Source organism: Cloeon dipterum, chromosome 4 (genome assembly GCF_949628265.1).
Source record: "Cloeon dipterum chromosome 4, ieCloDipt1.1, whole genome shotgun sequence".
Classification (NCBI taxonomy): Eukaryota; Metazoa; Arthropoda; class Insecta; order Ephemeroptera; family Baetidae; genus Cloeon; species Cloeon dipterum.
In genome coordinates this window covers 4,353,768-4,373,100 of record NC_088789.1, presented here as the reverse complement: position 1 = coordinate 4,373,100, position 19,333 = coordinate 4,353,768, and the positions used below count along the sequence as shown (strand labels likewise).

General features: G+C 43.7%; 4 protein-coding genes across 4 annotated transcripts; 3 read left to right on the top strand and 1 right to left on the bottom strand.

The window, feature by feature from the left end:
• The first annotated feature begins 66 nt into the window (after positions 1-66).
• On the top strand, positions 67-8,152 carry MESR4 (misexpression suppressor of ras 4). The gene is made up of 6 exons (XM_065491797.1): positions 67-359; positions 1,065-1,557; positions 2,014-2,718; positions 3,493-3,890; positions 3,944-4,471; positions 4,956-8,152. Exons 2-6 carry the CDS (start codon positions 1,072-1,074, stop codon positions 7,192-7,194), a joined length of 4,356 nt encoding a protein of 1,451 aa, XP_065347869.1. The 5' UTR covers positions 67-359; positions 1,065-1,071; the 3' UTR covers positions 7,195-8,152.
• Positions 8,153-8,483: 331 nt separating this feature from the next.
• Positions 8,484-14,091, top strand: stau (double-stranded RNA-binding protein Staufen). Its single transcript, XM_065491590.1, has 11 exons — positions 8,484-8,619; positions 8,813-8,888; positions 9,019-9,364; positions 9,430-9,627; positions 9,857-10,192; positions 10,655-10,846; positions 10,902-11,051; positions 11,116-11,409; positions 11,796-12,224; positions 12,286-12,471; positions 12,962-14,091. The coding sequence occupies exons 2-10, from the start codon at positions 8,818-8,820 to the stop codon at positions 12,469-12,471; spliced, it is 2,202 nt and encodes a 733-aa protein (XP_065347662.1). The 5' UTR covers positions 8,484-8,619; positions 8,813-8,817; the 3' UTR covers positions 12,962-14,091.
• On the bottom strand, positions 14,076-15,021 carry Bug22 (cilia- and flagella-associated protein 20). Its single transcript, XM_065491594.1, has 2 exons — positions 14,628-15,021; positions 14,076-14,517 (listed from the first exon to the last, which is right to left on the bottom strand). The coding sequence occupies exons 1-2, from the start codon at positions 14,901-14,903 to the stop codon at positions 14,212-14,214; spliced, it is 582 nt and encodes a 193-aa protein (XP_065347666.1). The 5' UTR covers positions 14,904-15,021; the 3' UTR covers positions 14,076-14,211.
• An 81-nt stretch (positions 15,022-15,102) lies between these two features.
• On the top strand, positions 15,103-19,319 carry Acadvl (Acyl-CoA dehydrogenase very long chain). The gene is made up of 11 exons (XM_065491591.1): positions 15,103-15,316; positions 15,885-16,074; positions 16,131-16,223; positions 16,364-16,489; positions 17,066-17,190; positions 17,247-17,377; positions 17,428-17,603; positions 17,661-18,093; positions 18,522-18,706; positions 18,761-18,973; positions 19,033-19,319. Exons 1-11 carry the CDS (start codon positions 15,240-15,242, stop codon positions 19,168-19,170), a joined length of 1,887 nt encoding a protein of 628 aa, XP_065347663.1. The 5' UTR covers positions 15,103-15,239; the 3' UTR covers positions 19,171-19,319.
• Positions 19,320-19,333: the final 14 nt, after the last annotated feature.

Genomic DNA, 19,333 nt, shown 5'->3' with positions numbered 1-19,333 from the left:
TAATTCATCATTAAAATTTTAAAAAAAAATACAGCTTCAGGCTGTCGCGATGAATTGTTAAAGTTTGACTTTGCAGCCCGATTGATTTTAACTACTGGCTGTAGGTGTCTCTTGCGATCCTTGTGCTCACAGCGTTCTTTGTGCGCTGCATGCACTACAGCAGAGTACCCGCCAATCGTATCTTTCCAACTCCGTGTGCTCGCACAACTCCTTATTGACGCCATTTTACCCCGACGAGGAGCACTTCGCGCTGCAAAAGTCGTCCGGGATGATTGGCAAATATCGCCAGAGTGCCGGTCCCGTCTCGAAATAAATGCACAGCTAGTCTCCTGCGAAATATTCATCAGTTCGAGTCGCTGGTAAGCCTTCCCGCTCCGCATCTTTACGTACAAATATTGGGTGTGTTTGCCTGCCCCCTCAGCTTTTTGTCGGGATCCTTTGACCAAGTGCACCCGAAGAGGGTTTAGCAACATTTTGCAACCACTCTTTGGCAACTACTTCGTGAATTTCGCGAATTTCAGTCTCCCACTCGTCGCTCATTGCGTAAATTCAAAAATAATTAGCTGCGGCGGGCCCCACGAGGAGAACTCGCAAGATCATAACACGCGGTCGAATTAATCTTTCTTTCCTATTTATCACCTTTTTTCTGATTAATTTTTTGATAATATGCCATTTTCTACCGTCTCTGTTGCAATTTCTATTAAAATTCATACGCAGTGCAAGTTGAACGCGAATAATTTTGTAGGCTATTGTCTAAAATTCTGGTCTTCGATGTGCATCACGTGCATCCATTGCAACTCGAGAGGGATGGAGAGTAAGCGCTCTGGCAAGCATCTTTAATTTAATCATTTCCAAGATACCAGTATCGAACAGTCATCTGTTTCGTAGTGACTATTATTGGAAACAATTTTGACGAAACAATCGTTCACCGCAGATTGATATTATCATGATTTTTTTTGTGTCTTGGACTTTTAACACTGACGGTGTATAATTTTATTATAAATAACCTTGCTGCTTATCTATATAATGCAAACATTTTATGCAAAATATTATTTAATTTGCAGATTTGCTATGGAATATGATTCTGGATTGGAAATCACAGCTCTGCCAGTCAGGAAATACAACAAACACGTTTTGAGCAGCGACGACGATGCAGCCAATGTCCACGTGGACAGCAGATGGGGGGACATAGTGAACGGCCACCACCATTCGCTGTCGGCTTCCCCATTCTACTTTTCAGAGCTGGGCGCCGCATCGCCGCTGCCCCCGCCGAGGAAGAAGGCCTACCAAAATCCGGCCGCTATCGAACTCGATGACACTAGTGCGTTCTATGAAGACACGAGGACTGCAAATCCGCAGCCTCTTGTCCGATTTCAGTGTGTTAAGTGTAAAGAGGGTGGATTCGAGACTCTGCCAGCCCTTAAGGAGCACCAGAGGCACTGTTTGAAGATCAGAAAAATAATACCTAGTGCGAATCGAACAAGAAGAAAAATATACTTCTGCAACTCGTGCGGCACTTACCACTCTGGGTGTGATCTTTACCTGCACACGTTACAGGTCATTTTCATCATTTATTGTTACAATTTAATTTTATCTAGTCAGGTATGAGCAGAATTTTTATTGGGAGGTTAAAAATGGTTTTTCTCTGGAATACATATTTTTGTACTACGAAATCTTATGAGAAGCTAATAGTTTAGTAACTCACTCAGCAGAACTTCTTAATTTAAAAACCTTATCAACTGTATTAATAAGTGCACACGTTTTAATGCTGTAAAAACTCGTTTTTAATTATTTGTTTTGCTCCATACCAACTTGGCAAAACATAACAATTCTCATATTTTTTTTATAAATGCACACATGTACAAATACATGCGGAACATTTTAAACAATTTAAGGATTTGTCCATGAAATATACATCTGTTGAGGGTAGATTTAATTTTTATAGAAGAGTTTAATTAGTTTGTCAAGTAATTAAAGCAATTAACAATCCTTTATCTTCATTTTGCTCTCCAGGTTCACCAACGCCATGTTTGTCTCTTCTGTATGGCAACCTTTATGCGGGCTGACAAGCTGGCGTATCACCTGCGAACAAGGCACAGATTACTTAACGTCAATTCCACACTAGCTGAGTTCATCTCCAACTATTCGAATGGCTGTCTGCTGAGCTGCTGCTCTTGTAGCAGGTTGTTCTCCGAAACAGACAACTTCTGCGGGCACGATTGTCAAAGGCCGAAAAACAAAGCCGCAAAAAGCGAGTCCTATGGTGTGCCTCACGGAGAAAACCACAAGCACCCAGCTAGTCACTCAGCCTCTAACTTCACACTGCCGCAACTCAAGGATGTCACAATTATCCCTATCAACAAGGGAGGTGGCAAGAAAGAGGCCTCTCAGTCGCCTCCCAAAACACCCAGTTTGAAAATAAAATTAAGTGTGCCGAAGAAAAGCAGTAAAAAGTTAAAAACCCTTCCTGAGCCTCCACCGCCAGTCCCAGAGCCGCCAGCTCCAGCTCCAGAGCCTCCTGCTTCTGAACCGCCCGCGGTAGTGGACGAACCCGCAACCCCTGATAATGAGCTTCCTATTCGGTTGAATGGGGAGAGCTCTATGCTTGACTCCGATCTATCGCGGAATGAAGAGTCTGATTGGACACAAAGCGAACCTCCACCCTCCATTGAGCCAGCTCTGCCTGAACCTGAGGTAGAGCCAGAGCCGGAACCAGTGGTGAGTTTTGGTTATAATTCAGAAACTTACAACTTAAAAGTTAGGGATCTTCCTAATCTCCGTCATTTTCATGATTCGTTTGCATTATATTAACACCTGGGCGTTCACTGTGCTTTAGCTAGTCAATTTTTACAAATTTCGTGTGTAAGAAAGCAAGAAATGCCAGAGTTAAATTTTATTTACTCTAGATGAAATTCTAATTCTAAACACTCTTAGATTTTGTCAATACTTTTTCCCTCCAGAATACTATGCGTTGACTTTTTTAAAGGTTCGTGGGATTTTCCAACCCTTTCCCTATTTTTTCATAATCATGTTGCTGTCTCCACAGTCTTTAATGCGTCAGAATAAAAGATTTTCCTTTACTAATTGAAGATCACAAGATCTGAGAGCGTTGTGGCCATTCTTGGTTTCAATTAACTCCCGCTTGGTGTTAGCGTCAGTTATTGGTTTTCATTGCTTGTGGCTGGAACACCCACGTTCTGTATGCTTATTGATTCTAAATTCTTCCCCTTGAGAATTAAGATGGCAATTAATGTATTAATGTATTGCTTTATTTAACAAAAATAATTGCGGTATTTTTGTTCAAATAAAACTGAAAATATTTGTCTCAAATCTCGAGAGCTTGATTGACACTTACAAATCTGTTGATGCGTGCTGTTTTTCCTTTAAAACGATAACGCAACATGTCATGTTTCCTTTTCCTCGTTTGATAAGTCTTGTACCAACGCGAGCTACACAAACATTCAAAATTACGGTGCCGCGGGTATGTTGCAGGAGGAACCACCTCCACCACCAGCAGAAGAGGACATTCAGCTTGCCAACGAAGACTCTCCTCTGATTGATCTCTACATTAACAAGTCTCTGGAGGAGCAGCATATTCAGGAGCTGCTGAAGCAGGCCATCACTGAAGTGTGCAGCATTTGCGTCTACTGCACGCACGCAGTGAAAATCGCCGTTAATGGAAAGCAGCTGGCTCTGCATCTGTTGTCTGAGCACAGATTCCAGCTCATCTTTGACAAAGAGCAGTTGCCACTTACCAGCTTTATTGAGCTGCTCAAAAGCAAACTTACTGAGCTGGAGAACGCGTTCTTCAACTGCGACTCTTATGACAACATGCAAGAACTGGATGCCCAGCCCAAGTTCATGAGACACTACGAATGCTTCCAGTGCAGGTAATTTTACCATGCGAAATCTGAAAATGTATTACAACTCTTAATATTTTTAGGTACGTCACTCTCCTCCACAAAGAACTATACTTGCACAACAGGAAAATGCACCAGAAACATAGTCTGGTATGCACCATGTGCAGGACCAACTTTTTCAACTACAGCGAGCTGCTGTGCCACCTGTGTCCTGGAACCTACATAGACAACTATAGTACAAAATTCCGGTGCTGCTTCTGCAGCGTGGACAACCTGCCCTCTTCATTCCGGCTGATGGTCCACCTGCGCAAGTGCCATCTGTCGTGCGAGGTGTGCTTGGAAACCACTCCCGACCAGGCCAAGCTTTCGGGCCACGTCTGGAAGCACAAGCTCAACCACTTCTGCCACAAGTGCTGCATAGCGTACAGGAACAAAACGGACATGACCAGGCATCTCTTCTGGAAGCACGGGACTGAGAGTGTTGTGTGTAAAAAGTGCTTGCAGAAAAAGTGGCCCTACGTTTACCACTTCTGCATACCCCCGCCGCAGTTCACGTGTGAGGAATGCGGCCTTACTTTTGGCAAGGCAGTCGCTCTCAAAGTTCACAAAAGGTAGTTATAAACTCAAACTATCCAGGGAGAATTTATTTTGTTAGGCAGACTAACTTTGAGCATGAAATGGGAGAAATATCAAGTCGCATTTTTATCACGCACAGGAATCATTGAAGATATTGTAGAGGTGTATTTCCCAATTTTCTTGCAATAGCTGTGGAGTGATGATCAATAAATTTTATCGTCCTAGTTGGAGTAAGTTTTAACATCTAATTTAATAACGGTTTTAGATTTATATTCCAAAATGATTTTAGACAAATTCACTCTACATTTACAAAATCTTTCCCAGAACCCTTTGTGATGTCTGTTTACATTTAATCACATTCACTCTATCTATTCCTACAAAAAAGCGACGTTTTTACTTATTTACTTATGTTCTTGTGTTTTAAGTTACTTTTTTCCACGCTTAAATTAGAGAAGAAAGCTTTCACCATTTCTCAATAATGTTCAAATAACCTAATTTTCATTGCTTTATTTATTTCAGACTCCATACAAACGATTTCCGCTACCCGTGCGGCGAGTGCAACGAAAGCTTCATCTCGCGCAAGGTGCTTGCCCGGCATGACAGAAGCATTCATAATCCGCTTCCACTACCCCCGCCGCCTCCACCGCCTCTTCCAGAGGAGGAGGAGAAGCTCGACGTGGAAAAGGATAGCATATCCACAGACGTCGAAAACTCCCTTCCAGTGGACTCGGCTATGAAGTCAGAGCCAACAGTAGTTAGTAGTGATCGTGTGGACTCAGTTGAAAAGAAAACACCTCCCTCTGTTGAAAAGAAAACAACTCCAAAGAGAGATGTGTTAGATTTGCCACCACTGAATCTTTCATCTGACAGCGAGACTGACTCCGATGTAGAGGATGGTCCTGTTAAAACAAAAGAAGATTCTCCTGTTAAAAACGAAAGTTCAGTTGCGGAAAGTGAAACGCCCAAAGAGGAAGTCGGTTTAGATGCCACTGTGACTGCCGCGCCCACCGATTCGGTTTGGGACAGTTTTAAAGACCAAAACGAACCTAAGGCAGAGGCCAATCAAGAGACTGTACTTGAGCCAGAGGGCAAAGTTGCAGAGCCGGCTTCTGTCCCTGAGGAAGTGAAGGAGCCAGAGCCAGCTCCCCCCGCGCCTCCGCAGTTGAATGCAGAGGAACTGTCACTGGTAACTCAATCTGACCACGATTACTTCAATGTTCTGGCGTACGATCCGGATGAGCCACCTGTTGACGAACCGCCAATGCCTGTGTTGGAAAACTTTCAAATCCCTTCAGATTCGATTGTTGCTAGCTTCACTGAAGGCATTCAGCTTAGTCCGCCGAGGTTTTACAAGAGAAGGCGTCAAGAAAGCTCAGGCTCTTCATCAGACAGCAGTTCCAGCAGCTCAGGCAGTGACTCCAGCTCGTGCAGTTGCTCCAGTTCCAACTGCAGCTGCGGTTCTGGATCGTCAAGCAGTGGTTCTTCCTCGAGCAGTTCATCCGACTCTGGTTCTGACAACAATGAAAAGAAGACTCGCAAATTGAAGAAAAAGCTTAAGAAAAAGACCAAAGGAGAGCAGTCGCTTCCAAACGGGGCAGCGCAGGCGGCAGTTGAGGAGGAGGAAGACGAACACATCGACCTTGGCCCTCCTGTGCTGTACTTCCACGAGTCAGATTTGGACACAAATGAGTCCGCATCAGACGACGAAAATTTCTACGACGAGCACCCGCGCAAACCAGGCCTGAACCGGCCGCCAACGCTGTCATCGATCTTTTCCCCATCCATCACGCCAGCACCCACCCCGCCGCCGAGCCTGGAAAACGGCGTGGCCGGCGGCGGTGGTGGCAGTCTGGACACTGTTCTGCCGCAGCAGCTGGACCACAAAAGCAAACCGAAGAAGAAGAAGCGGCAGTCGCAGCACCACCACTCGTCGCCATCTCAGCCACAGAGCAAGAAGCGCAAAGACCACTGGTCGCCAGACGCCATTTACGAGAGCAACCTTCGCTTCTTCTTGGCCAACCAGCTGAAGAAGAAGCCCTCACAACCCGAGCAGCTGGGCACCGAGATTGTGGACGGCAACCGTTCGTCCAAGCGCAAGCGGGTGCCCAAGAGGTTCTACGGTGACAACGAGCAGGAGAACTCCGGTATGTCAGGCATGGGCCTGTTCTCGCCTGTGCCACTGTTGCCCGTCATAACGCCGCGGCCGTCAAAGAAGAAATCTCGCTCTTCCAGCATCGTGTCCGAAAGCACAACACCGCAGCGGCCACTGTCGCCGCGCGAGATGACCGAGTCTGAGCGCCACCTGACTGACGTGATCGACTTTGTAGCGCTGGGACGCGACGGCAAGACAGCTGAAGACCACGAGTACCGGCGCCGGCCCAAGCTGGTTATTACCCTGCCGACAAGCTCGTTCAACAGGTACAGCGAGGAAGCGGCCGCTGCCAGCGACTCGAGCTCTGAGGCGGACTACGATTCCGACGACGAGGACGAGCCTGAGCCTTCCATGTCGCCGATTCAGGATGCCATCGAGACGTTCACTAGAGCGCACCCCTCGGAGCAGCAGCAGCAGGCGCAGGACACGAAGCTCTACTGCTACTGCAGGTGCCCTTACGACGAGGTGTCTGAGATGATCGGATGCGACGACCCGAACTGCAAGCACGAGTGGTACCACTTTGACTGCGTGGGCATCAAGGTGCCGCCCGTCGGCACCTGGTACTGCCCCGAGTGTCTCAAGAAACAAGCTTTAGCAGCTACATAGCAATGAAACGCTTATTGACTGGACTCTGATGAGTATTATCCGTAGCCTTGCTAGGCTCTGGCAGGAAAACTTGATTGATTGCCTCGCTGCTCACGATTGGTTTTCAATCGTTTTTAAACTTTTTGATTTTTCTCAAAGCTCATGTTTTGCATCTCCTTGTGTTGCGTATCTTGTGCATTTACGTTATATTATCGTCTATTGAAAAAAGAACTCATGAATTCTTGCGACGAGCGGCAGAGTACAACTTTGATGACCTGAGAAATCACAATTTCCTGCCACAATCCCGCAGAGGAAAGCGGATTTTAATGTGGCGACAGCACGTAGAGTAGTTGTACAAATTAAAGGTTGAGCACACACTTGGTTTCCTCATCTCATTCTCTTTGTATGATGACTGACGGTGTAGAATGATTCTGCGTGCAGCAGCAATTGCCTATTTTGAACGCGACATGATTGGCGGATCCACTTAAATCTAAACTATATAACCGCCACAAACTAAACAAAATTAATAGGGGGCTCCATTTCATCCCCGGCAACGGAAATCCGCTGATGTTTTTCATCTGTCTGTATGACCACGGCATTGAAAATAAAGGTGCCAATGTTCCTTGGTCAATTTACTGTCACATTATTTGTTACTATTTTAAACTCTGAAGTTGTTATTTCAATGTCGTAAGCTTTACAATTGGCTCTGGTTCTTAGGAAATCCGGTTCCTAAACCGTGGTGTTTGTGTTCCAAGTAAATTTTATCTGAAAGCCATTGTAGAGCAACGACAGCACCATTAATTTTTCAGTGGAATCTTCATTTTACACATCACAGGCAGACTGTTTGCAGCCTGGTTGCATAATCTGCCTCTAAAATGTAGCATTGGGAGTAAATCAGTTCTGTTTCAAAAATGGCAAGTGCATAGATTAACGAGAATCATTTTTGTGATACATGAATAAAAATAACCAAACCTCAAAATTATGTATTTTAAGTAACATAAATACACAAATTATTGGGAAAATTTAAAACCGGCAGAGAACGATCATCTTAACAATTATTGGATTTCTGAACTAGTATATGATAACTGAACTTTTTTATCAATTTAAGTTATTTAAGATCTCTCGATGAATAATAAATCGAGTTATATTATTCAAGATTTTTTTCTTAATTTCAACTCCGGTGAAAGATTCATTTTAATCGCACTTGTTGGAAACATGAAGTGCTCTAAAAAGAACGAGTCGGAAGTGCTCATTCTCATCTCCCAGACAGACTGCTGGTGCTAGTTGGGCATGTTGAAAGAAAAGTGCGGAGCTCTGGTGGCGCAGTGTGGAGACGACAACAGAAAACATGGCCGCATTCTGTTGAGGATTTTCTTTGTGTTTGCCAAGTACAATTTCACCATTTTAGGCCGAAATTCAAATTGAGCTCGTCAGTCAGGAGCCTAGGTGAGCGTTTAAAAAATTTTTGCAACCCATACAAATTAAATTTCGGCTCCAACACCTTCAAACGAGCTGATTATTCGCTTTCGGCGAACGCGCCATGACCCTGTGGGGAACCCATTTATTCCATTCCGTTACAAAAGTGACACACATCTGTTTATGTTTTATTTTGATTTTTCAACCCTTCCTACTGTTGCAGGGGAAATGATTCATCCTGCAGTTTCGGTTCATCAGCTGCCGCGGAACCAGCAGCCTCCGAACAGCAACACAAACAGGTGAAAGAAACCGTTTCTTATCATGAGTTGTTTTTCTTTTTTTCTTTGAAAAATAATTCGGCGCACCGTGGCAAGCAGGCAATTCTTGATTATTTAAATTAAATGACAACTGTTCATGGATTGTTTGCAGGATGCCGCACCACCAAATCCCGATGCGGATGCCCCAGCCTCGGCTGGCCGTGCCGCAGTCACACCCCCACCTGATGTTGGGCTTGCAGCCGTCTCCGGCTGGAGTGATGGTGCCAGTGGCCGCCCCCCTCGTGGCAGCCCCTGTGGTCCAGCCGGTGGCTGCTGCTGACGAGCCGCCACGAGCTCCGACGGTAATCGCCACGCCCCAGCAGTCCGAAGACTCTGCTGGTGATGACGCTGATCTTGGGGACTCGTCGGACTCCTCTGCCCCCCTACAGTCCACCTTGGCAAACACTAAAGAGAAGACACCCATGTGCCTGATCAACGAGCTGGCAAGATTTAACAAAGTCAGTGGCTAAATTATATTCACTGTTCACTGTATTATTTGTGGCTAATTAAAAATATTATCTAGATCACCCACCAGTACAGACTGACAAGTGAGACGGGCCCTGCACACAAGAAGCAGTTCACTGTCACCCTGCTGCTGGGAAACGAGGAGTACACTGCTGAAGGCGCCAGCATCAAGAAAGCACAACACGCTGCTGCTGCGAACGCCCTGGTCCAAACGCGCTCTGAGCACCCTCCTCCAAAAACGCAGCGAGTGCTGAAGGTCAGTCATAGGATCCAGGATTTTTTTCATACACAGAGACATAAAGCTGGCATATATTTTAATTAGGGGATACATGTCTAAGAGACGGGACTTACACCTGGAAAATAATGTTAATCAAATTATTTATCACAATCGGCTCCTGTCTAATAAAATTGTCGTGTCTATCAATGTTCTAGAGGCTGCTAGTGTTTTCCTAAATTGTTAAGATTGATTGAATTGTTTTTATCAGGTGCACAAAGCAAACGTAACGCCAACTGTTGAGCTGAACGCACTGGCAATGAAACGAGGGGAGCCTACTTCATACACACTGCTAGAGCCACTGCCAAGCCAGTTTCCTCCTGTGTATCCGCGAGGCCTGCCCTACCAGCGCTTCCACTTCAACAAACAGATCATGTATCCTCCAGCTCCTCCCCCTATCTTTTATGTTACTCTAAAGGTGGGCGAAAGAGAATTCTCTGGACAGGGAAAGACGGCCCAGGCGGCCAAGCACGATGCCGCTGCCAAGGCCCTGATGGAATTGAAAGCGCTACCCTTGCCAGAGAGCAGTGGTCAAGAAAATGGCCTGGTAAAAAGACATTTTTAGAAATCACCTTAAATTTTTCAAATATAATTTAGATTTGTTACGTTTTTCAATATATTTCCCTTAATACTCCTTAGTCATTAACGCTCCTTGCACTAGTTGTGAAACTATGCCAAAAATTTGATTTTTCAAAAAAAACTTTGAAAATACTCTAAAGACAAATTTCGTCATTTTTCCTTCATAGTTTATTTTTAATGAGAGCACCTTGTTGTTTAACCCACTTGATTTGGCAACTGTTTACAGCCTTCAAAAAGGTGATTCCCTTCACAATTTTGAAATATAAATTTTTGGAATTTTGGCCTGGTTGAATTGTTATAAGAGGAGGTTTTGTCGCACGGTGATGCAAGTGTCAAGGTCGACAAAAATCTGTTTTAAATTATTTAAAATGCTGAGAATATCTATTAATATTTCATTAATTTTCAGCAAAATAATATCAAAATATTCCAGGGCAAGGATATTGATGAAGATGGGTGCAACCTGAAGTCCCCGATTTCTCAGGTGCACGAGATAGCTTTGAAAAGAAATTTGGCTGTGACTTTCGAGGTGATCAAGGAGAGGGGTCCTCCACACATGAGGACTTTCCTCACCAGCTGCAAAGTGGGTGACATAATTACTGAAGGAGAGGGAAACAGTAAAAAAGTAAGCATTTTATTCTCAATTTTGAACTGTATTTTTAATGTCCTTTGTATCTCAGACGTCAAAGAAAAAAGCTGCAGAGAATATGCTGGAGGAGCTGAAGAAGTTGCCTCCTCTGACTCCTCCTGATGTGGTAGTCCCTCTAAGAGCGAAAAAGAAGCAACCTGTCGTCAAGAAGAAAACGAGGAACCTTATTAAGGTTGCTCAGGTGGGAAAGAGAGTGCAGTGCCCTTGCCGAAATGCTGACAAAAATGCTATTTATACTGCAGCAGGAGCCTAAAAGCAAGCAAGAGAGCGTTGAAGAAATCAACCCAATATCCAGGCTGATTCAAATTCAGCAGGCCAAGAAAGAAAAGGAGCCTGAGTACACCCTTGTGGAAGACAGGAACAATTCAAAGAGGAGACAATTCGCAGTAATGGTCACGGTAGGTGATCAGTTCTGCACTGGTTTTGGACCAAACAAGAAGGTGGCTAAGAGGTGCGCTGCAGAAGCAATGCTCAAGAAAATCAACTGCGTGCCAGTGGAAAATACTGACTTGAAAAATAAGAAGGACAAAATCCGAAAGGTTAGTTTTCAAATTGGCCCATGTCTCTTAAAAAATAGAATCATTGTGTTGGAAGCTGCGATAGTCATTTTCTACAAAAATTATTTATTTCAATCTAAAATTTAATTTCAGTTTTCTTAATCCAAGGAAATATAATTATTGCTGTTTGTCTTTGTTTTCATCTGTTATTTTTTTCAAGTAAAGGCAACAAAAATTAACACTCTTCGGACTTATAGCTTCCTTGTCTAAATGGAGAATGATGGTTTCTTATCTAAAAACGTTTTAGTTAAATTAGTTGCCCCAATTCACAATTTTCTCCAAATTTTATAAAATATCATTACTATGCACATCTGATAAAATTGTCTTTGTATTTTTTTTTTTACTAAACGCGCTAAACGCTTAAACAGGTCAAGTTCCAGGACGAAGCCTTGGTTGAGTCGAAAGAGCCGACGAGCCAGCCAGGGGGCACCAGTGGCCGCCAGCTGGTGCCCGGCTTGTTGCTGATGACCGACGCAGCTGCCAGCAATGGTCAGGCCGGCAGCTCGGCGGCCAAAGGTGCGGCCAACCCTGTTTGCCAGACGACCGCTTTGATCGCCAAGGAACTGCTCAACTCAGGCAGCTCCCCGACGGCCGAGGCGCTTGTCACCGCGGGCAAGATCGTCGGACAGGCCCAAGGAGGTGCAGCTAGTCCTGTAGAGGCGGAACCCGCACCCGCGGAGACCAACGTGGAGCAGGACTCCTCCAGTGGTAGCTCTGGCGGCCAAGCTAATAAGCCGCTGCTAAACTACCTGGCTAAGCTCTTGAAATTCACCGTGCAGTACTCTGATTTTCCGAGAGTGAGTTTTCACATTACATGCACTTTATTGAACCGAGAGTGACTCGCAATATTTCCTCCAGGTGAATCAGAACGAGTTTCTCAGTTTGGTCACCCTGACCACCAATCCTCCACAGACCCACCATGGCTCTGGGCCCACTATTGAAGCCGCTCAGGAGCTAGCTGCGCACACAGCCTTGAGAGCTCTCTCCGAGTATGGTTTCAATACTTCCAACCTCAATTTAAAGGACGAAAAAAGCGACAATTAGGTAAGGCCATTACTCGGAAGCAATGAAATAATTTAATATTAATGATCTATGGCAAACTTTTTTTGGTCTTTCATAGGACTGTGCTCGGGTTTGACACATACTCAAATTTTTTAATATATTTAGATTTTTAGAGGCTTTGTGATTTTTTTTGTCTCCCAGTATGAGCTTCTTTTCCCTGTACTATTTAATATTTTAAATTATTATTTCAAAGCTTAATTTTGGCAAAATGTCTGGTGTAAATTAAAAATGCGAAATTTAAATTCCACAAATGAAAAGTTTTCAGAAAAAATTTAAATTTATGCCCTGTTCTTCAAGAAAAGGATCTAAATCCAAAATCAATAGAAGCTATTCCTTTATTATCTACAATAATTTGTTGTTTCCTTGGCAAGTCTTATCTTTCAACTTGAAATCTTAAGGAAATGTCTATATCCATTTGAGTCAACACTTAATGAATAAGCATTAGATTAAGAAATATTTTTTGTTCTTTCAGAAAATCTGTGTCTAATGGATGGCTCAACGATGCGGCCATGTATCGCCCAACAATGCAACCCTCTCAGCTGGAGGTTTGCATTGTTGAGCCATCCAACTACGCTGTCTTCTGTTCATCAACCTAAACTAACTAACTGTTGTGCTGCAACTAAACTCATCAAGAAGCATTTTGTTGGCCCCGACAGAGGCGGTGGCCGAGCTCTGGCGGCGGCTCTAGCAGCAAGGGCCGCCCTCAGCCCCTCGACTCTTCACTCATGAAGTTCTCTGTGTCAAGCATCTTGGTGTGCCCGACTAGAGTCGGTCCTGTGTATTCTTGATTAGCCTGTGTTGTTAGTTCTCACAATGTCGGGAGTCACCCACGGACGCACCATTTAACACAAATCGTGAATTTGCAGATTAATTTTGTAATCTTTTCATTTCTCTTTGTTTTCTTATTACTCGACTGCTCTTAAGGTTTTGATGCAATCAGAGTTGTTAATAATTGTATGAGTAAAGCGTAGTTGACTTCTTGCTTTTTAGGTCTTTACAACTTAAGCCTAGTTTAGTTTCACTTTTGAACATAATTTTTCGATTTTCTAATGGCATGTCCTTAACTTTTTGTGACATTTCAGACTAACGTGGAGATGCAAGTTTTATAACTTATTTTCTCTGACACATTGGTACCATCTAATGAGAATTATAAACTTTTGGTGCCTCCATGGGTTGATTTCAGCACTCGTAGAATTCATTAACCCTTGAGCAACAAGCTCTTCCAATGAAACAAAAAATAAATGCTGTAGATTGTTGTTTGTCCCTTAGATCAAGGTGACGTCCCCAGCTGATCTCAGACAGCAGGCGACATCACTTTGGAAGTATTAGGCCCATAACATAAAAATGGGTCCTTGCCGAGGCCCGTTCTGGCCCCCCTCGGTCCAATATTTCTCTCACACAGTGAATTTCATGTTATGTTTTACCTTTGAGCTTCTAGATCAGCAGAGAGGCCACTGCGCTAATCTCATACTTTCAGACAATTCACAATTATCATAGTCTCGTCAACTGGCAAATTCCAATCACTATTTACGAGATTAGCGCTGGCCCTCTGCTTTCTTACATAGCTTCAAAATAAAAAAAGAAAATACTACGCAACCAAAATCTGATGTTTTATTTCCACATAAAAACTGCCGATTGCCGTGTAAATTTAGTTTTATGTAGTAGTCACACACGCACTATTTGGAGGTTTTTCGCAAAATTGTCAATAACCATGCGCACCCGTCACTGTTTGGCTTTGTTCTGGATGGGCAAGAAAAGTTTGAACTCGGCTGGCAGCTCGTCCTCCGAGTATAGTCTGTCCGAAAAGTACACTCGGCGGATGCGACAATTGGCATGGATCTGCACACGTAACGTCTCTACGTAGTTGGTGCCATAAGCGCGTCGCGTGAAGTCAGCCAGATTGAACTGGATTTGGTTCCAGCCGTCATCCAGGCGCATGGGCATCGTGCAGATGAACGGTTTTACCCTAGTCGTGGACTGGTAATTGCTGGCACGGAATCTTCGCCGCACATTCTTGTCATCCAGCACCTAAATTTAAACAACGATTAATATTTGGTCAATATAATATTTTTCTTTTAATCGCGTATGTATGTATAATGATAATGTACAAATAGATAACGACGTGATCATTCACAAACCTGAACTTCAAAGGTGAAATACTTCTTCATGTTTTTTATTATCATGACGAGGAACGGGAGCTTGATTCCGAGGGTTTGTCTAGGGTCGGCGGGGCAGGTGATGTAGCAAGTGCTAACGTTTGTGCCGACGATTTCGAGCACAAGCGACTGGATGTCGTTGTCGGTGATACGCTTGATGTGACCATTGCGAACCTTCTTGTCCCAGATCTGCAGCGGCTTGCTGCCGATACTGTAGAGGACCGAGAGGAAGCCGCTCTGAAACGTGTTTTTAAACATTGCTGGGCTGTCAAGAATGCTGACCCATCAGTAAATTCGGCCCAATAATCACGGTATTGCACAACAAGCGGCCGAAACCCCGGCAACCACGATTGTCACCAAACAAAACACGGGATGTGGGCTTTTCCAGCAGACTGAGCAGCCGCGAAAAGGGGGCGAGGCGAGCCTCGACACGCGCGTGTTTCACAAGCAAAGCAAGGCGGAGAGAGGAGTGACGTCTGCGATTACAACAAATAGGTCAAAGTATACACGAGATTCATTTATTAATCACCTCGCCGCGCGAGCCAGTTTATTAGTGCATCGTGTCAGTCTCGTTTAGGCTTCGACAAATTCAGCATGATCCGCCTGGGCCGCCTGGTTTCCACCGTAAAGGTGGTGCAGCCAAAACAACATGCCCTACAGATTGTTCCCAGGTAAAATTGCTCACTTTTTTGCATGTTTTATGCTGGATGAATGCTGTATGATGGAAATTTTGTACTGTCATTCCCTCCAGCAAACTACGCAAGAGAAATACATGAAATGATGCTAGCAATATGTATAATAATGTCCAGCAAAATTAAAAATTACTACTTCATACTTGACTTTATTACATAACATAAAGAAGATGAAAAGTTAAATTATTTGACTTGCTTTCCTTGACTAATTTAACTAGAGAACTTTCACTCTCACAGAAAACTAGTGTATTTATTTTACAAGCTCTATTATATAATACCATATTCAATGATTAACTTAATGCCAATTATTTTGCATATTTTTTATTGCAAAATGAAAAATACATATTCCTTTTTAAACACATTTTTTGTTTCTCAATGGGTAAAATATTGAAATAATAGAATATTATAGTGTTCTATAAATAAATAAGAAGTTATTTTGAGCTTTGATAAATCATTGCACGAGAGTCAATGAAACTATTAGTATTACATAATTTCCACATTATTTTGGAACATATTTTTAGATAGATAATTTGGAACATTTTTGCAGAGCTCTACTTGCATCGGCCCCGCCTGAGGCAAGCAAGGACAAGGAGCCCAAGGAGAACCAATCTTTCACGATGAATCTGTTCAGGGGGGTGGTCCAGGGCAGCCAGGTGTTTCCTTATCCTGACGTTTTGAATGCAGAACAAAGAGAAACCCTGCAGATGCTGATCGACCCCACTGAGAAATTCTTTGCTGTGAGTTATCACTAAGTAATTCTTCTCAAGCGTAATTTTTAACAACTAAAAATTAGGAACAAAACGATCCTGCTAAGAATGACGCCACAGAGCAAGTCGACCCTGTCACTCTTCAAGGACTCAGGGAATTGGGTGCATTCGGTCTTCAGGTAAGGCTTCAAATATTATATGCCTATAGTATGTTGCCTGGCTCGAATTTGGCTCCTCGGTCATGCAACAAATTTGGCAGCCACTGATCTAGTTGGATGTTGGCAACTTTACACTTTGAGAACGATGAACCGCATTGCAGGTGCCGACTGAGTTGAATGGTGTCGGCTTGAGCAACACCCAGTATGCAAGAATGGTCGAAATTGTCGGCGCCAATGACCTTGGTGTCGGCATTACTCTTGGTGCCCATCAGTCCATTGGGTTCAAGGTAAGAATCAAAATATTTTACTCTTGAATTACATAAATTGTGAACTCATAAATTTGTTATGAAAGTTCTCAATAGTTTCATAATTTCTCGGTCAGTTCACCTCATTACGTGTCAGCTCTTCAAAACAAACTTGTACTTTGCTACTCGGTTCATTTGTGCTTGCGTTGATAAAGATTTGGCCTTTCAATGATTTATCTCTCAATCTATATTTTGTTTGCGTTGATAAAAATACGCTAGACTTTAAGTGGAGGAAGTTCAATGTGCAATGTTCAAAGTTGCTGCGAAATAAGATCAATATTAGAGGTCTCAGCCAGCCGCGCCAGCCGGCAAATTTTTGGTCACGTTGGCAGCCCCTGGGGAAAAGGGTTAATAATTAAAAAGTGCAGGAGAAAAAAATGTCTTCTGGCCCTTTGGGCCTTAAAACACTATCAAATTTCACGTTTAAAATATTGTCAGCCGCACCAGCCGCTGGGCAAAAAATTTGGTCAAGGTGGTCCGGCCAGCTGCCGCCTTAAATATTGACATTAAATTGATGCGCATTTTTAGGAAAAGGTTCAATGAGAAAATTTTTCGCAGGGTATTCTGCTCTATGGTACTGACGCACAGAAGCAGAAGTATCTGCCCAAGGTTGCTTCTGGAGAGCATTTTGCTGCTTTTTGCCTCACTGAGCCAAGCAGTGGAAGTGATGCCGGCTCAATCAAGTAAGTCCCGCTGAAATCAGGCTGCATGAGAGACTAAACAACACTTTCCTTTGCAGGACGCGTGCTGTTTTGTCTCCTGATGGCAAGCACTTCATTCTCAATGGAAGCAAGATCTGGATCAGTAATGGTGGACTTGCTGAGGTCATGACTGTGTTTGCTCAAACACCGATTAAGGATGAAAAGACTGGTGAGTATTATATTATTTTAGATCAACAGGATTACATTTCACCCCCATAGGTGCTGAGAAAGACAAGGTGACTGCTTTCATTGTGCAGAGGAGCTTTGGTGGAGTGACCAGCGGCCCTCCTGAGAAGAAAATGGGCATCAAATGCTCAAACACTACTGAGGTCTACTACGAGGATGTAAAAATTCCGATTGAGAATGTCCTTGGTGGAGTTGGAAACGGTTTCAAGGTTTCTACATTCAATTTTGGAAACAAATGCATCAAATTAATGTTTTTGTTATCTCAGGTGGCCATGAATATTTTGAACAACGGTCGCTTTGGCATGGGCGCCGCCCTGTCTGGCACCATGCGTGCTGTTATCCGCAAGGCCGTCGACCATGCCGTCACTCGTGTACAGTTTGGACACACCCTGAAGGAGTATGGTGCCATCCAGGAAAAGATAGCCCGCATGGCTATGCTGCAGTACGTCACCGAGTCGATGGCCTACATGATCAGCTCCAATATGGACTCTGGCTCCGTCGATTACCACTTGGAGGCGGCGATCAGCAAAATTTTCGCCTCTGAAGCTGCCTGGTACGTCACTGACGAGGCCATCCAGATTCTCGGTGGAATGGGCTTCATGAAGGACACGGGACTCGAGAGAGTCATGAGGGATCTCCGCATCTTCAGGATCTTTGAGGGCACCAACGACATTCTCAGGCTCTTTGTCGCTCTTACTGGTACGTCAGTCTTAGCTTTTTATTTTTAAAATTTTCTCCATAGTTTTAACACTAAGTTGAACACTAGTGCAATACAAGCAATAGTTGACTATTTATTGCTGATTGAAACTGAGTAAAATAAAATTAAAAAATAACTCAAAGAGTAAAAGTTAATGAAGTTTAAACAACACAGGAATCCAAAATAGAGTTTACAATTTGGCATGGAAGCCATTAATAACCACTCTGACTAGAAATTACAAAACCAATATAAAAGCAGCTAAAGGTGTGAGAAAAATATGGGATCTAAAATGCTGCCTCTTTGTTACGCTTTGCTGATTTTGGTACAACCTGCTGTATAAATTTATTTGAGGATTTTATCCATATATAAAGCTGTCAATTACAATTTCTAGTTTACCTCCAGGCATTTGAAACATTATTTTTAATTCTAGGCATTCAGTACGCTGGTAGCCATCTGAAGGAGCTCCAAAGGGCTTTCAAGAACCCCGCTGCCAACCTTGGAATCATCTTCAGTGAAGCCGGACGTCGCGCCTTCCGCAGTGTCGGCCTCGGTTCAACCCCTTCCCTTGGAGGTGTCCACCCTAATCTCTCCTCGTCCGCCACGCAAATCGCAAAGGTAGATAACAGCAGCATGAATTTGCAAATTCATTATGGAGATTTAAATTTGCAGTGCGTGGGCAACTTTGGTGAAGCCGTTGAGTCCCTTTTGATGAAGCACGGCCGCTCAATCGTTGACAAACAGTTTGAGCTTAACAGACTTGCCAGCGCCGCCATTGACATTTACTCGTCTGCTGTTGTCCTCTCGCGAGCATCGAGAGCGCTAGAAAGCGGAGCATCCACAGCCAAGCACGAAGAGAATCTGGCTTCTGTTTGGTGCTCTGAGGTTAGTTTAACCGTGATCCAGAATATTGAAAAAACACTAACCGATTTGGCTATTTTCAGGCTGCGGACCGAGTTAGGATCAACCTGAGCGCGCTTGGATCAAGCTCCAGCTTAGACAACTTCAAGCGGATGTCCGCCATCGCTGGTGACGTGTGCGAAGCTGGTGGTTTGGTCCAGGAGCATCCCCTCAGACTCTAAGCTAAGACTTTCTACCATTTATTTATGCTGCGATCTTGAGAGGAGACTGGACTGCCAACTTAATGATCAATTTTGTTGATTATACTGTTATGTAATCTTTAGTTTCTACCTCTGTAATTGACTCAATCTATTAAAGTATTAAACTTTTACCAGACGTTTTTAA